The sequence below is a fragment of the Nicotiana sylvestris genome, chromosome 2, assembly GCF_000393655.2.
Source record: "Nicotiana sylvestris chromosome 2, ASM39365v2, whole genome shotgun sequence".
In the NCBI taxonomy this organism is placed as follows: Eukaryota; Viridiplantae; Streptophyta; class Magnoliopsida; order Solanales; family Solanaceae; genus Nicotiana; species Nicotiana sylvestris.
Window position 1 is genome coordinate 15,385,326 of NC_091058.1, and position 13,801 is coordinate 15,399,126.

Genomic DNA, 13,801 nt, shown 5'->3' on the forward strand with positions numbered 1-13,801 from the left:
TAAAATATAGATGAATTTATCCTTTTTATGCATTTTATTAATGTGAATTAATTTATTATTTGTGCAGAATGGACAGTTTTTTGCCCCACATAATGTTGATTATGGGGTGCTTAGTTTGTGTGATACTAGCATTCCTAGCCAGATTAAAGAGCTTCTATCCTCAAATGGGTTGAATCTTTTCAAAAAGACGTGTTTTGGATACTTACTGTCTCTTCCCACCATATGCATGCAAAACCAAGTCATTCATCTTCTGATGAAGTATGAATTGACCAAACCCAATACATCATATTTTTCTGTATAGTTAAAGGGTGAAACATTAAATTTTGGATTGAGTGAGTTTACATTAATTATTGGTCTAAGATGTGTTACCCAGGTTACTGATTTTGGTTATACTCCCACTTATGTTAGCAAAATAATGAGCACTTATTTTCCTAACAAATTAAGAGTGGAGAAGTCTTATTTGAAACAGATAGTAATCACTAGATCCTGGGTAAACGATGAGGATATGGTGAAGTTGTGCATCCTTTATCTTTTAGAATTTTTCATTTGTCCTTCGGACAAAGATCATGTTTCTTTTATAGATCACTGTAGGTTTTATTTGGTAGAATCTGGGCAGTATGAGTCATACCCATGGGGTATTAAATCTTTCACCCAGATGATGGAATATGTTAGGCACAGACTAAATCCGTATGTACATTCTTATCTCATACGAGGATGCTCACTAGCATTGCAAGTATGGCTTTTACGAGTGTTGCTCTACTGTCAACACTGATCTAGCTACGAGATGTTCTAACTCAATACCTCGCATACTAATATGGTCAGCTAGTAAGGGGCAGATTTGGATAGTTGTCTTTGAAGAGAAGATGATAAAGCCTGAGTGGATAAAGGTAAAGTTTCTTTTTTTATGATTATACATTTACCTTCAAAATATCTACAATTATTCTACATTTTCTGCCTTGATCAAACTAATTTATTTTTCCTCATTTAGTTTACCAACATAGGTGAATCTGGAGAAGAGATTGCAGTGCTGACTTTGCCCGACAAAATTGAGTACAAAGTTCAAGAAGGTGAACAAACATCTGAGGTTCCTAATGCTGATCCTCCTACGTTGGAACCCATACAAACAGATGGAGAAGAGGACAATGAGTCTATTGCTAAGAAGATTAGAAAATTAGAAAAAGGAATTGAGCAGGTAATACATATAAACTACAATATATCTACATTTCATAAACTGTCTACAAAATATCTACAAATTTGTAAATTCTGATATATATCTATATATAATTGCATATGTTTTTGAATGTATGTTAGGACATATTATAAAGTTAACAACTTACTATATTGTAACTTGTAGGTTGATGGAAAGCTTGAAGATTTTAGGAAAGCTGCCTTTGTAGAACTCGATAGCCTTCGAGGGTTTATAAATGAGTTTGTGCAGACTGTTTTGTAAATGATAAACAGTAGAAATGTGCAAGATGATGCAAAGGTAAGATCTGACTTTTATTTTTATAGCAAAAGAATTTAGACATATGAAAAAATATATACAAACTAATATAAAAAATTCAGTTTGCAGGCAGTTCAACCAAATACAATGACCAACAAAAAAACTTGAACAATCAGCATTTTCAGTTCAATATTGGGGAACAAGTGCAGACCAGCACCAACAAAATAGGTATTTACAAAATACCTACAAAGTATCTACAATTTGTGTCAGTGTATATACAACATATCTACACTTCTCCACAAATTATCTACAATTTTGATACACATATGCTACAACTTTCGAGCCACCATTATCCAGTATTATTTATCATTTTTAATTATAAAACAGAGCATGTTGAAGGTGCAGTTGGTCAAGAAAATCTTCCAACACATGGTGATTTATATACACATTTTCAAGTTGCAGCTGATGAAGACAAAGCAGGTATCATACTGTCGTTCAGAGATATTTTCTTGTTGTTTATAAATTTTAACATTCCTGTTAAGTAAGATATGAATTGTGTTACAGTGATGGAAGATATCAATGCACAGTCCCCAATTCACGGAGTGACAGTAGTAGCTCAGACAGAACAAGTCATTGAGGAACATGACAATAAAGGTGCAGATGCACAGTATGTGGATCTAGGTAATTCAGAAGGATCAGGAGTTGAGAAGAAGGGGGTCACACTAGATATTTTGAGTTGCCTGACAACTTATCCTAGTTGGTTAAGTTTGGCGAGCCCATACAAGATGATTCAACACCTATGCATCCGGGGAGAACAAGGCATCCAGGAAAGCATGCCCGATCACCATTTATCCCTCTATACAGTTCTGGGGGTAGTAACTCGGTTGGACCTAAAATTTTCTACCTAAAGCACCCTTTTACTACTGTTATTGGTGAAGATGTAGATCCGGAGGTTTTAGATAACTTCAACAAGTGGTTATACCACTGTAGCGACAAACGTTCAAAGAGGTATGAATGCATAATTTGACACTTGCATTTCAGCATTTATCTTTTACATATCTAATTCAATCTACAATTTTTTTTGACATTTATTTGTTGTTACAGGAGGAAGACTCCGTTTTCCATAAAGGATAACCAAATTAAGCCTTGGTTAGACCTTGGAGTGGAAAAGGTTGATAAGAAGGAATGGTTCTTTTCCCTGGCTCACCCCGGACAAGTCCTCAATGACTCGGTAAGTATCAAGGAGTCTATTCCCAAGATATGATTTGTAGATATTTTGCCTTTTGTTTTGTAGTTTAATTGTATTTATGTTATAGATATCTATAATATATGAAGATGACTTGTAGTATAAATTATAGATATAATGTAGACATGATTGTAGATGTTGTGTTACATGTTTGCCCAGTAACTGTAGATAAATTGTAGTTATTTTTAGATTATTTGAAGTTAACTTTGTAGTTTAAATTGTAGAGCTGTTTTTAGACATCATTGTAGATTTTTTATTTCTATTTTGTATTAAATTTTAGTTATAATGTAGTTTTATGTAGATTATTTAAAGTTGACTTGCTGTTTATATGCCAACTATTTTTTGTTGCAGCACATTGATGTTTTAATGTCTTACTTGAGGAAAAGAGGCAAGTATGGCCCCAATAACAAGACCAGGTTTACCACCGCAGATTGTTTGTTCAAGACCAGGATAGAACAAATTTATGAAAAGTTCATAAATTCACCTCCACAAAAGAAGTATTCGGTTGTTAAACTCCAAGATGTTGTTGCAGAATATATTTTGGGGTATAGACTACTTGCCAATGTTGCATGGGATGAAGTTGACTATGTCATCATGCCCGTCAATATTGTAGAAAATTCCATTGGGTGTTGGTCGTTTTCGACATTGCAGATATGCAACTTTATGCGTATGATTCCATGGTCTCTTCATGCAACCATAAAGTTGTTGAATCCTGTGTCAAAAAAATTTCTGTTATTATCCCTTTGTATTTGTCATGCACTGGTTTATATGGAAAGCGTAAAGACATTAACTTCAAGAATACAAAGGTATACATCAAGAAACTTGTTACCGACCCTATTAATATCCAGTGGAACGTTGGAGAGATTCCACAGAAAAAAGAAGGGTCACTGTAAAAATCTATTCTTTCTTTCTATGCATTTAATTCTTTTTTTATTTCTAATCATTTGGTAAATATTTAAAAAAAATTGTGTTCTGCAGCGATTGTGGTGTATTTGTTGCTGCCTTTGTGGAGTATTTTAGCCTTGGAGATTTGTCAATTCCCATAGAAGACCTTTCTGATATTGACCAACATCGTAGACGCTATGGAGCGCTCCTATGGGACTATGCTACAAAAAAACAGGAAGATGGGTCAATCAGTGAAAGTGAGGTTACATGCATACTAGCAAGGAGGAAAGGTGCACCTGCATTGAATGAAAAAACAAGAGTCCAGAGAAAGAAGAAGTAGTGTCATGTATATGCAATTTAGTTAATGCTAGTTTGTAGGAGAAGTATAGTACACAACTTTCTGAACAATTCATTTGTGTTTTTATTGTAGCAGACCTTTTGTTTTGTTAATTTCTATCCAGTTTAGCAGTTCACTTGAAAATAACTTGGTAGTTTTATCTCCAGATGTTTAATATTTACAGCACTTTTTCTTCATTATCTTAAACGTAGTTATTATGTTGTTAAAATACAAAATATCTACAAAAAAACTTCAAATTATCTACAATCTGGAAACACTGAATGTTGAGATTGTATATAATTTTATCGTTGAATAAGTATATAATTTGTAGGGAATACCTCCATTTGTATTTAATTTCTGTATATAACTGTCAGTTCAAGTTAAATTAATTTTTTTTAACTTGTAGTTATATTGTAGATAATAAATATTAACTGCTATGTACAGAATGTCAAAAATGGAGGTAGATGCTTGACACAATACAGAAAAACATGTTAAGAAACATAGAAACAAATTGAAATTAACTACATTATAATCTTTAAAAACTCAAACGATTAGACACAAAATTCTGTTAACTTGAACAAACTAACAATTATTTTGAAATACTATTCTAACTACATGATATTTCTTTCTTTTTGGATGCATTTTTGCAAGATCTTTTGTTATGCCCTTCACCTCCACAATTGCCATATGACACCTTGTACTTCTTTGGCTTTAGTTCATCATATGTTTTGTATCTTTCCTTTTGAGGTCTTCCTGGCTGCCTTTTCTCTCCCGTAGGTGGATTTACTACTTCATCAGATATATGTTGTGGCACATTCCATTTGCTTTCATCAGGAAGGGGATTTACTGGTATTTCATATGTAGGCAGTAGGCTCTCCTTTGTGTAATACGGAGAGCAATAGTTTTCATAAGTTTCATTCTTGTGCCTTAAAGCTGCCAAAGCATGCGCACATGGAAGTTCATCAAGTTAGAACTGGCCACAACTACATTTCTTGCTTTCAAGACACACAATGTACCGGTTCACACCATCTATCACAGTATGGATATGATATTTTGAAGCCCTCACCTACAATTATATAACAAACAGAAAGAAAAATATTTACAATTATAAAAATAGATTATCTATAATTTATCTACAACTTATCTACAAATTATCTACAATCTACAAATTAACGACAATTTGTCTACAATTTATCTATAATCTGGAAATATTGTATATTAAAATATTATTTTTCTGCACCAAATAAACAGATCTTACCCTAAGTTTCTGAGATAATGTACTGTTTTTCTCCAATTCTTTGTTGAATTTATACCAAGGAATGTAAAAGTACCCTTTGCCTTCAATAACTTCTCTTTCGTCCAACGTTCAAGAAGTGTCCTCATATACTCTAATAGGTCAAATATTGGCAGCTCTTTTGCATCTTTTGTTACAGCATTCAACGACTCTGCAATGTTTGATGTCATAGTCCAAGTTCTATTCACCGTTGCATGTACTCTTGACCATCTATGATAGCCAATATCATAGAGGTATGATTTAACACGCGGGTCTATCTCTTCAATCTTTGACATCTTTTCATTAAATTCATCTAGAGTGTATGACTGTGCTGTAGCAAAGTACAATTCATTTAATTGTAGATGACCCTTCTTGAACTTTGCCCTTATATTTGTCCAAATATGCCAAATGCAAGAGTAGTGTGGCACGTCCGAATAGACAATTGATGTTGCCTTCAGAATACTCTCATTCCTATATGAAACAACACACATTGAAGTTATTTCACCATATGCTTGCTTGAATTGCTCAAAAAAACACTTTCACAATGCGTCGTTTTCCGAATCAACCACAGCATATGCCAAAGGCAATATTGTACCTACATTATTAGTAAAAAAAATAATTAACTGGCAGCTTTGAAAATGCATATAAAAACACAAATACATATAAACTACAATATATTTACAAAGTATCTACAATTTATAAACTGTCTACAAAATAGCTACCAAATAATTACAATTTTACCTGTTGCATCCATTGTGCTTGCTGTCAGCATATCCCCCTGTAGGCTGTCTTTAAGAATGTCCCATCAACCACTACTACTGGTCTACAATATTCCCAACCACTTATTGATGTACAAAGAGCAACAAATGCATATAAGAAGCATTCATCTATTGTCTTCTTCAATTTAACAACTGAACCAGGATGCGTCTTCTCAAGAATATAAAAATATTTTGGTAATTTGTTGTAGGATTCAGTCGGATGACCTCTCAAAAACTGTAAAGCCTTTTCCTTTGCTCTCCATGCTTGCATGTAGCTTAGGTTCACTCCGTGTTGGGACAACATGGCAGTTTGTATATCCTTTGGTGCGTAAATTGTCTTAGAATCACAATACTTTGGCATGACCATGCTACCAACTACAACTGCAGTACATTTGCGTTGTATGAATGTGTGAGACCCCATGTGTTTTTTTCTCTTCTCTTACGTAATATACGTAACGTGGCGTGGTTATATTATGTATATATGATGGGGTATAGCACATTGGGAGAATAAGACTAAAAATGTGTGGTAATATCAAGGAACTAACTAAAGCTTTAGGTCAAAGGAATCCTTTAAACAAAGGTTCGTGGTTAAAGAAATGGCTCGGGTAGCACCCCGCGCGTTCGGAAGGTTTAAGTTAACTTGCACCTGTGGGATAAGACTAAGAGTGTCTAATATGCTAAGAATAGTGTATTATGAGGTATTATAATATCACAGGGGTCACATTTTAAGTTTTGGAGTCAAGCAAGTTGCGAAATAAAGGTTGACAAAGGTTATCGTAAATTTCTCTAATAATTTTTCTAAACTTTGGGTCAAATATATCAGATCATTTCTCCCGATATATAATGAGTTATGGGACCCGTAACCTATTAAATTGAAGGTCTACAAGTCTAGTTTACAACCAAAAACACCTCACATCAAACGGACATTGAAGTAAGAAGTTATGACTGTTTTACCCCGAACTATCCATGCTGAAATCGGGTCGCGAACCGAGTCGGGTCAAACAAGTGGTATAAGTCGGAAAATCCGACTTGTAAGACCCCAAAACATTTAATTTTCGTCCCAAAATAGTGAGGGAGCTGAATAGAGGGTTCCATGGTGTTCTTGAGTGATTAAGGTACGTTTTTAACGATTTTTACCGTTAAAGTTTGTCCTCGTGCCTAGAAACTCAATCTCTACGCTTTGCAATCGTTTCCCCCTTCTATTAGCTGTGTTTGGAGCTATTTTTGGAAGATAGGAATTTGTTGTTTTTTCTGGTTCTTTAGGATTTATACTTGATTTTCCAAGGTAATTATCTTGGTACTCTTTTATGATCGTTTTTACAAAGTTCTACGGACGTTTTGTCAAATTAGGGCCATATGGCAAATCTGCCGATTTAAACTCAATTATAAACTGTTTATAGGTGCGTATAAGCTGCATATATATAGTTTTTGCTAAGCTTAGGATGTAAGGAACAACTTTCGTGAAGGAAGTACAGGCATTCGGACGTTCGTTGGAAAGGTATGTTAAGGCTAAGCTCTGTCCTTCCTTTTTGCACGAAATTCTTGGAAATTCTTAAGACGTCAAATGCGATATTTTACTATTCTATTGCTAGAAAGACCTTCTGTGAAAGGCATTGGGATCGTAGCTGAAGAATTTCATGATGCTATTAGGTTGATATTCCACTCGTTCGGTTAATTAGGGTATTCGACATCTATATATGTCATTTTGTCGGTTTTCTTATCCATATGTCTATATATATGAATTCTTATTCGTCTTTGGGTTGTGTGACTAAACAAAATAAAGGCATTTAGTATTTACGATCAATCCTTCTTCCTTGTTAAAGTATATTTTAAAATCTCTAAAGTGACACATCGATTTCCAAAAATCTCAAATATAAATTTTACGTTTAAACTATTAAAACACTTGATTTTTTATATACTTTCCTTTTCTAATTATCAAGAAATCAGGTATAAGGACTAAGTGAAGCAACTTAATCCTTTTTAAGAACATCTTCAGAGTTAAGTTATCTTTCTAAAAGTCGAGTTAAGTTTTCAAGCTTATTTATTCAAAGAAAACATATGAGGTTCCACGAGACAATTGTATGCGATACGAAGGTGATTATGAGATCATGAGGATAAGAGTACCTATGAGCCAAGATTGACTAAGTTCTTGTTATGGCCTATTATGTGCATTCAAAGTTCATATCATACATGACATATTATGCATGGACTTCGAGCTATAATCGGAGGTAAGGGGCCTATTTGCCCAAAAAACTATATATATTGTACAGATGGCCACAGGTTGGCAATATAATACTGGTTAGCTACCGGGAGAGACTGCCATTGCTAGCATTTGGTTGGGTAAGTTATGCATTTGCATCAATATATATGTATTCACGACATACGCTTACACGAGCATACCATGCATAATTGATTACTATGAGGTCGGATGTCGGTCATGGAGGCTATAAGAGTTTCACTGTCAGGTGGTTTCACTATTATTTTTTTACATCAGCTATGTATGATTCTACTTTCTGCCTTACATACCAGTACATTTTTATTCGTACTGATGTCCCGTTGCCTTGGGACACTGCATTTTTGTTTCGTGCGTGCAGGTCCAGGTAGGGACTCTGATCGACCCCTCCGCTAGAATTTCGGGGTTCAGCTATGAGTTGGTAAGCTCCACCTCTTCTTGGAGGTTTCATAGGATGGTTACTTTTGTATACAGTTTGGGTATAGTCGGGGCCTTGTTCCGGCAGTGCTTATGACACGCTTAGAGGCTATTGTGGACACAGTATTCTGGGTTTCTTTTTGTAGCTTTTAGTCTCCAGCCCATAGGCTTGGCATGTATATATATGTGTGTAGGTATGTATGTCTCCAGTCGCGGCCTCGTCGGTCAGCTAGTACTTTATTATTTTCGCTCGTCTACCTTTGTTTATATGGCTTATTGTTATTCAGTTCATGACTTTAATGGTCCAGGCTTAGTATTTCAGATGTTATGATGCCCGATCTGTTGAGCCCCCAGTTTAGTTAGCTAGTATGTTTAGTGGCTAACTCGATCGAATACAGTATCGTGTGCCAATCGTGCCTCCCCTAGTTTGGGGCGTGAAAAACTTGGTATCAGAGCAGGTCGTGTCCCAAGGAGTCCACAAGCCGTGTCTAGTAGAGTCTTGCTTATGGGTGTGTTATGCACCACACTTATAATCATGAGGCTATGAGGCTTTTAGGAATGATTATGTTTCTTTCAATTAATAGATCGTGCTATAGAGCGTAGTTATAAGAACATATGAAATCTAAATTGTGCTTTGTGTTTCTTATCTTACAGGCTACCTACGCTCAGGAGATGGCACAACGAGAGATAGGTATGAATCCGGGGGAAGGTACCAGTCGTTCCCCACTGGGTGAGAGGGATAGATTTCCCTTAGTGGCACACAGTGAGTCTCCAATACCCCTAGTTTCAGCTTCCCCAGCACTTGTTGGAGCCCAGGGAGATGTAGTAGCCCCAGCCTCACCAATAATATTAGTACCTGAGGCAACTAGAGACACAGGACCTCTAGCACCTGTTGTTCTGCCATCAGAGACTGGGGAGCAGGGGATGAGGGAGGCAGTTCAGTTGCTGACTAGGATGGTTTCTATTCATAAGCGACAGCTAGAGTCGGGAGCAGATACCCGGAGAGACCAGACAGGAAGCTCGATGGTATGAGAGTTTCTTCACTTGTCCCCTCAATTATTTACAGGATCCAAATCCACTAAAGATCCCCAGGACTTTATAGACCAAATGTATAGAGTATTGAGGCTGATGCATGCCTCCGTCACTGAGGCTGTGGAGTTGGCTTCTTTTTGACTATGTTATGTAGCCGTCCTATGGTATGAGGCATGGGAGAGATCTAGAGGACCTGATGCTCTGCCATTAGAGTGGGAGGACTTATCTGAGGCTTTTTTAGCCCATTATTTGTCACGGGAGGTTCGGGAGGCCCGTCTTGACCAGTTTCTTAGCCTGAAGCAGAGGGATATGAGTGTGAGAGATTATAGCCATAAGTTTAATTCTTTGGCGAGGTATGCACCAGATATTGTACGTACCATGAGGTCTAGAGTTCATTATTATATGGATGGTTTGGGGGATCATCTGATTAGAGACTGTAGGGTAGCATCCCTATCGGATGATGTAGATATTTCCCGCATATAGGCTTTCGCTCAGACTACAGAGGACCTTTCCCGTCGGATTCGTGATACTCGCAGGGATATGGAGCAGAGTAAGAAGGCTCGTACTATGGGGTCTTATAGGGAGCCACGGGGTGATTTTAAGGCCCCACTCCATCGATATCCACCTCGATCAGCAGGTAGTTTCCCACCACAGATGTAGGGCCAGCGGTTTGATCGTTATATTCAGTCAGGACCGGGGCAGAGCTCAGGCCAGCCTGAGAGTCATCGACAGGAGTGTTCTGCACAAATGAGACAGCCTATTCCTCCATGTACTCAGTGCGGTAAGCTGCACACCGGGCAGTGTAGATAGGGTTCGAGTGCATGTTATCATTGTGGGTAGACAGGACATTTTATTAGCCGGTGCCCGGGGTTAGGTAGAGTTGCACTAGCTCAGCCTTCAGGATCCACAACAGCCTCTTCGCCCTCAGTCCGTGATCCCCGACCAGGTCCACAGTTTACTTAGGGACGTGGTAGGGGGAGAGGTGGAGGAGACACCTCAGGTTCTAGTGGTGGCCAGAACCGCTTTTATGCACTCACAAGCCGACATGATTCAGAGGCATCCCCAGATGTTGTCACAGGTATATTGACAATACATTCTCATGCCATTTATGCATTGATAGATCCAGGCTCTACATTTTCATATATTACTCCATTTATTACTGGTAAGCTTGACATGAGATCTGAGTTGTTGCCACAGCGAGTTGAGGTGTCTACGCCAGTTGGCGACTCTATTGTTGCTAATCATGTCTATCGAGGTTGTACAATGTTAATTAATGACCGTCCAACTTCTGTTGATTTAGTGGAATTGGTTATTCTAGACTTTGATGTCATTATGGGTATGGATTGGTTGGAAGCTTGTTATGCTAATATTGATTGTCGTGCAAAGTTGGTCCGATTTCATTTTCCGGGTGAGCGTGTCCTTGAATGGAAAGGTAATGCAGCCACGCCCAAAGGTAAGTTTATTTCATACCTTAGGGCTCGGAAGTTTATTGCTAAAGGCTGTATATACCATCTAGTTCATGTCAGGGATATAGATAAGGAGCCAGCGACTCTTTAATCGATTCCTATTGTGAATGAATTCCCGACGGTATTCCCTGACGAGCTTCCAGGAATTCCCCCCGAAAGGGAAATCGATTCCGCTATAGATTTGCTTCCTGATACGCAGCCTATATCCATTCCTCCCTACAGAATGGCTCCTGCAAAGCTAAGGGAATTGAAGGAACAACTGAAGGACTTGCTCGATAAAGGCTTTATTAGGCCAAGTACATCCATATGGGGTGCTCTGGTGCTCTTTGTTTGAAAGAAAGATGGCTCCTTGCGGATGTGTATTGACTATAGGCAACTAAAAAAAGTCACTATCAAGAATAGTATCCTCTTCCATGGATTGATGACTTGTTCGATCAGTTACAAGGTGCCAAATCTTTTCGAAGGTCGACTTGCGATCCGGTTATCATCAGCTATGAGTCAGGGATATTGATATCCCAAAAACAGCATTTAGGACGAGGTATAGCCATTTTGAATTCCTTGTCATGTCTTTTGGGCTTACAAGTGCCCCAAAAACCTTTATGGATCTTATGAACTGGGTATTCAAACCATTCTTGGATGAATTTGTGATTGTGTTTATTGATGATATCTTGATATATTCACAATTGGAAGCCGAGCATGCGGACCATTTGCGAGTTGTATTGCGGACTCTCCAGGACTACAGGTTATATGCTAAATTCTCTAAATGTGAATTTTGGCTAACTTCTGTAGCTTTTCTTGGTCACGTTATTACCAGCGATGGTATCAAGGTTGATGGCCAAAAGATTGAAGCTGTGATGACTTGGCCGAGGCCCTTGAATCCGACAGAGGTTCGTAGCTTTTTAGGCTTGGCAGGGTATTACCGAAGGTTTGTGGAAGGATTTTCCTCTATTTATGCACCATTGACGAAGCTGACACATAAGGGAGCTAAGTTTCAGTGGACTGAGGCATGTGAACAAAGTTTTTAGGAGCTAAAGAAAAGGCTTACGACGGCACCTATTTTGACTCTTCCGGATGGCACCTAGGGTTATGTTGTCTATTGTGATGCCTCGAGAATTGGCCTAGGTTGTGTTCTTATGCAGCATGGTAAGGTTATCACGTACGCCTCCAGACAGTTGCAGAAACATGAACAAAACTATCCTACGCATGATCTTGAGTTAGCCGCAGTTGTCTTCGCTCTAAAGATTTGGCGGCATTATCTATATGGGGTTCATATTGATGTTTTCACCGACCACCAGAGCCTTCAGTATTTATTTAAACAGAGGGAGCTGAACCTACGACAAAGAAGATAGCTAGAATTACTAAAGGACTATGATGTTGATATTTTATATTATCTCGACAAAGCTAATATTGTTGTTGATGCCCTTAGCCGGAAGTCCATGGGCAGTCTAAGCCATGTGGAAGCTGATAAGGTCAAGATGACCAAATATCTATGCCAGCTAGCTAATTTGCAGGTGCGTTTGGTAGATGCAGAGGGTGGACGCATTCTTGTTCAGAATGCAGCAAAATCTTCTTTTGTTACTGAAGTGAAAGAGCAACAACACGAGGATCCTGAGCTTATAAAACTGAGGGAAAGTATTCCACAACAGCGACAACCTTTATTTGAGCTAACTGTAGATGGAGTCCTTAGATACCAGGGCCGCTTATGTGTACCGACAGTCGGAGAGCTCCGCGCCAAGATTCTTTTGGAGGCCATTATTCTAGATATGCAGTTCACCCCGGAGCGACAAAGATGTATCGGGACCTTCGACAGATCTATTGGTGGAATGGAATGAAAAACAATATCGCGTAGATGGTAGCCCAATGTCCTAACTGCCAGCAAGTTAAAGCCGAACATCAGAGGCTTGGAGGCCTAACTCAGTGTATTGAACTTCCATTATGGAAATGGGACTTGATAAATATGGACTTCATCGCCAGTTTGCCTCGCACTCCACGGAGGTATGATTCTATTTGGGTAATTATTGATAGGATTACAAAATCTGCTCATTTTCTGCCAGTCAGGACGACATATTCAGCCGAGGATTATGCCAAGCTTTACATTCGGGAGATTGTGCGCCTTCACGGGGTACCATTATCTATTATCTCTGATCGAGGGTCTCAATTTACAACACATTTTTGGAAATCTTTTCAGAAAGTTCTAGGCACGCAGGTAAATCATAGCACAGTTTTTCATCCGCAAACTGATGGACAGGCAGAGCGTACTATTCAGACAGTTGAGGATATGTTATGTGCCTGTGTGCTAGATTTTAAAGGAAGTTGGGATGATCATCTACCTCTTATTGAGTTCGCTTATAATAACAACTTCCAAGCTAGTATTCAGATGGCCCCTTATGAAGCACTATACGGGCGGAAGTGTAGGTTGTCGATCAGTTAAGCAGAGTTGCTAGGTCCTAATTTAGTCCAGCAAGCAATGGAAAAGGTAAAACTTATTAGAGACCGGCTGCTGTCACACCTCCTTTTTACCTACACCCCGTAAAGGGTATATAAGGGAGTTTTTCCAATTAAAGGACAATCGAAATGGGATTATTTACATTAAATTCAGAGTCGCCACTTGGGATAATTTATGGTGTCCCAAGTCACTGGTTAGAATCCTGAATCGAGGAAAATATTGACTCTGTATTATAGTCCGCGAGCCAGAAATCCAGGTAAGGAA

The 13,801-nt window shown here is 38.2% G+C and overlaps 1 protein-coding gene across 1 annotated transcript; it reads right to left on the minus strand.

The window, feature by feature from the left end:
- Positions 1-4,519: 4,519 nt before the first annotated feature.
- Positions 4,520-5,939, minus strand: LOC138882864 (uncharacterized). Its single transcript, XM_070163502.1, has 5 exons — positions 5,927-5,939; positions 5,729-5,780; positions 5,194-5,656; positions 4,900-4,978; positions 4,520-4,845 (listed from the first exon to the last, which is right to left on the minus strand). Exons 1-5 carry the CDS (start codon positions 5,937-5,939, stop codon positions 4,520-4,522), a joined length of 933 nt encoding a protein of 310 aa, XP_070019603.1.
- Between the last annotated feature and the right edge of the window lie 7,862 nt (positions 5,940-13,801).

Bases quoted from the DNA above. Each gene is read 5' to 3' on its own strand.
- LOC138882864 (XM_070163502.1), bottom strand. The intron at 5,657-5,728 runs GTGAAAGTGTTT...TGTTTCATATAG, and splicing joins GATTCGGAAAACGACGCATT to GAATGAGAGTATTCTGAAGG. The intron at 4,846-4,899 runs GTAGTTGTGGCC...ATGCTTTGGCAG, and splicing joins GTGTCTTGAAAGCAAGAAAT to CTTTAAGGCACAAGAATGAA.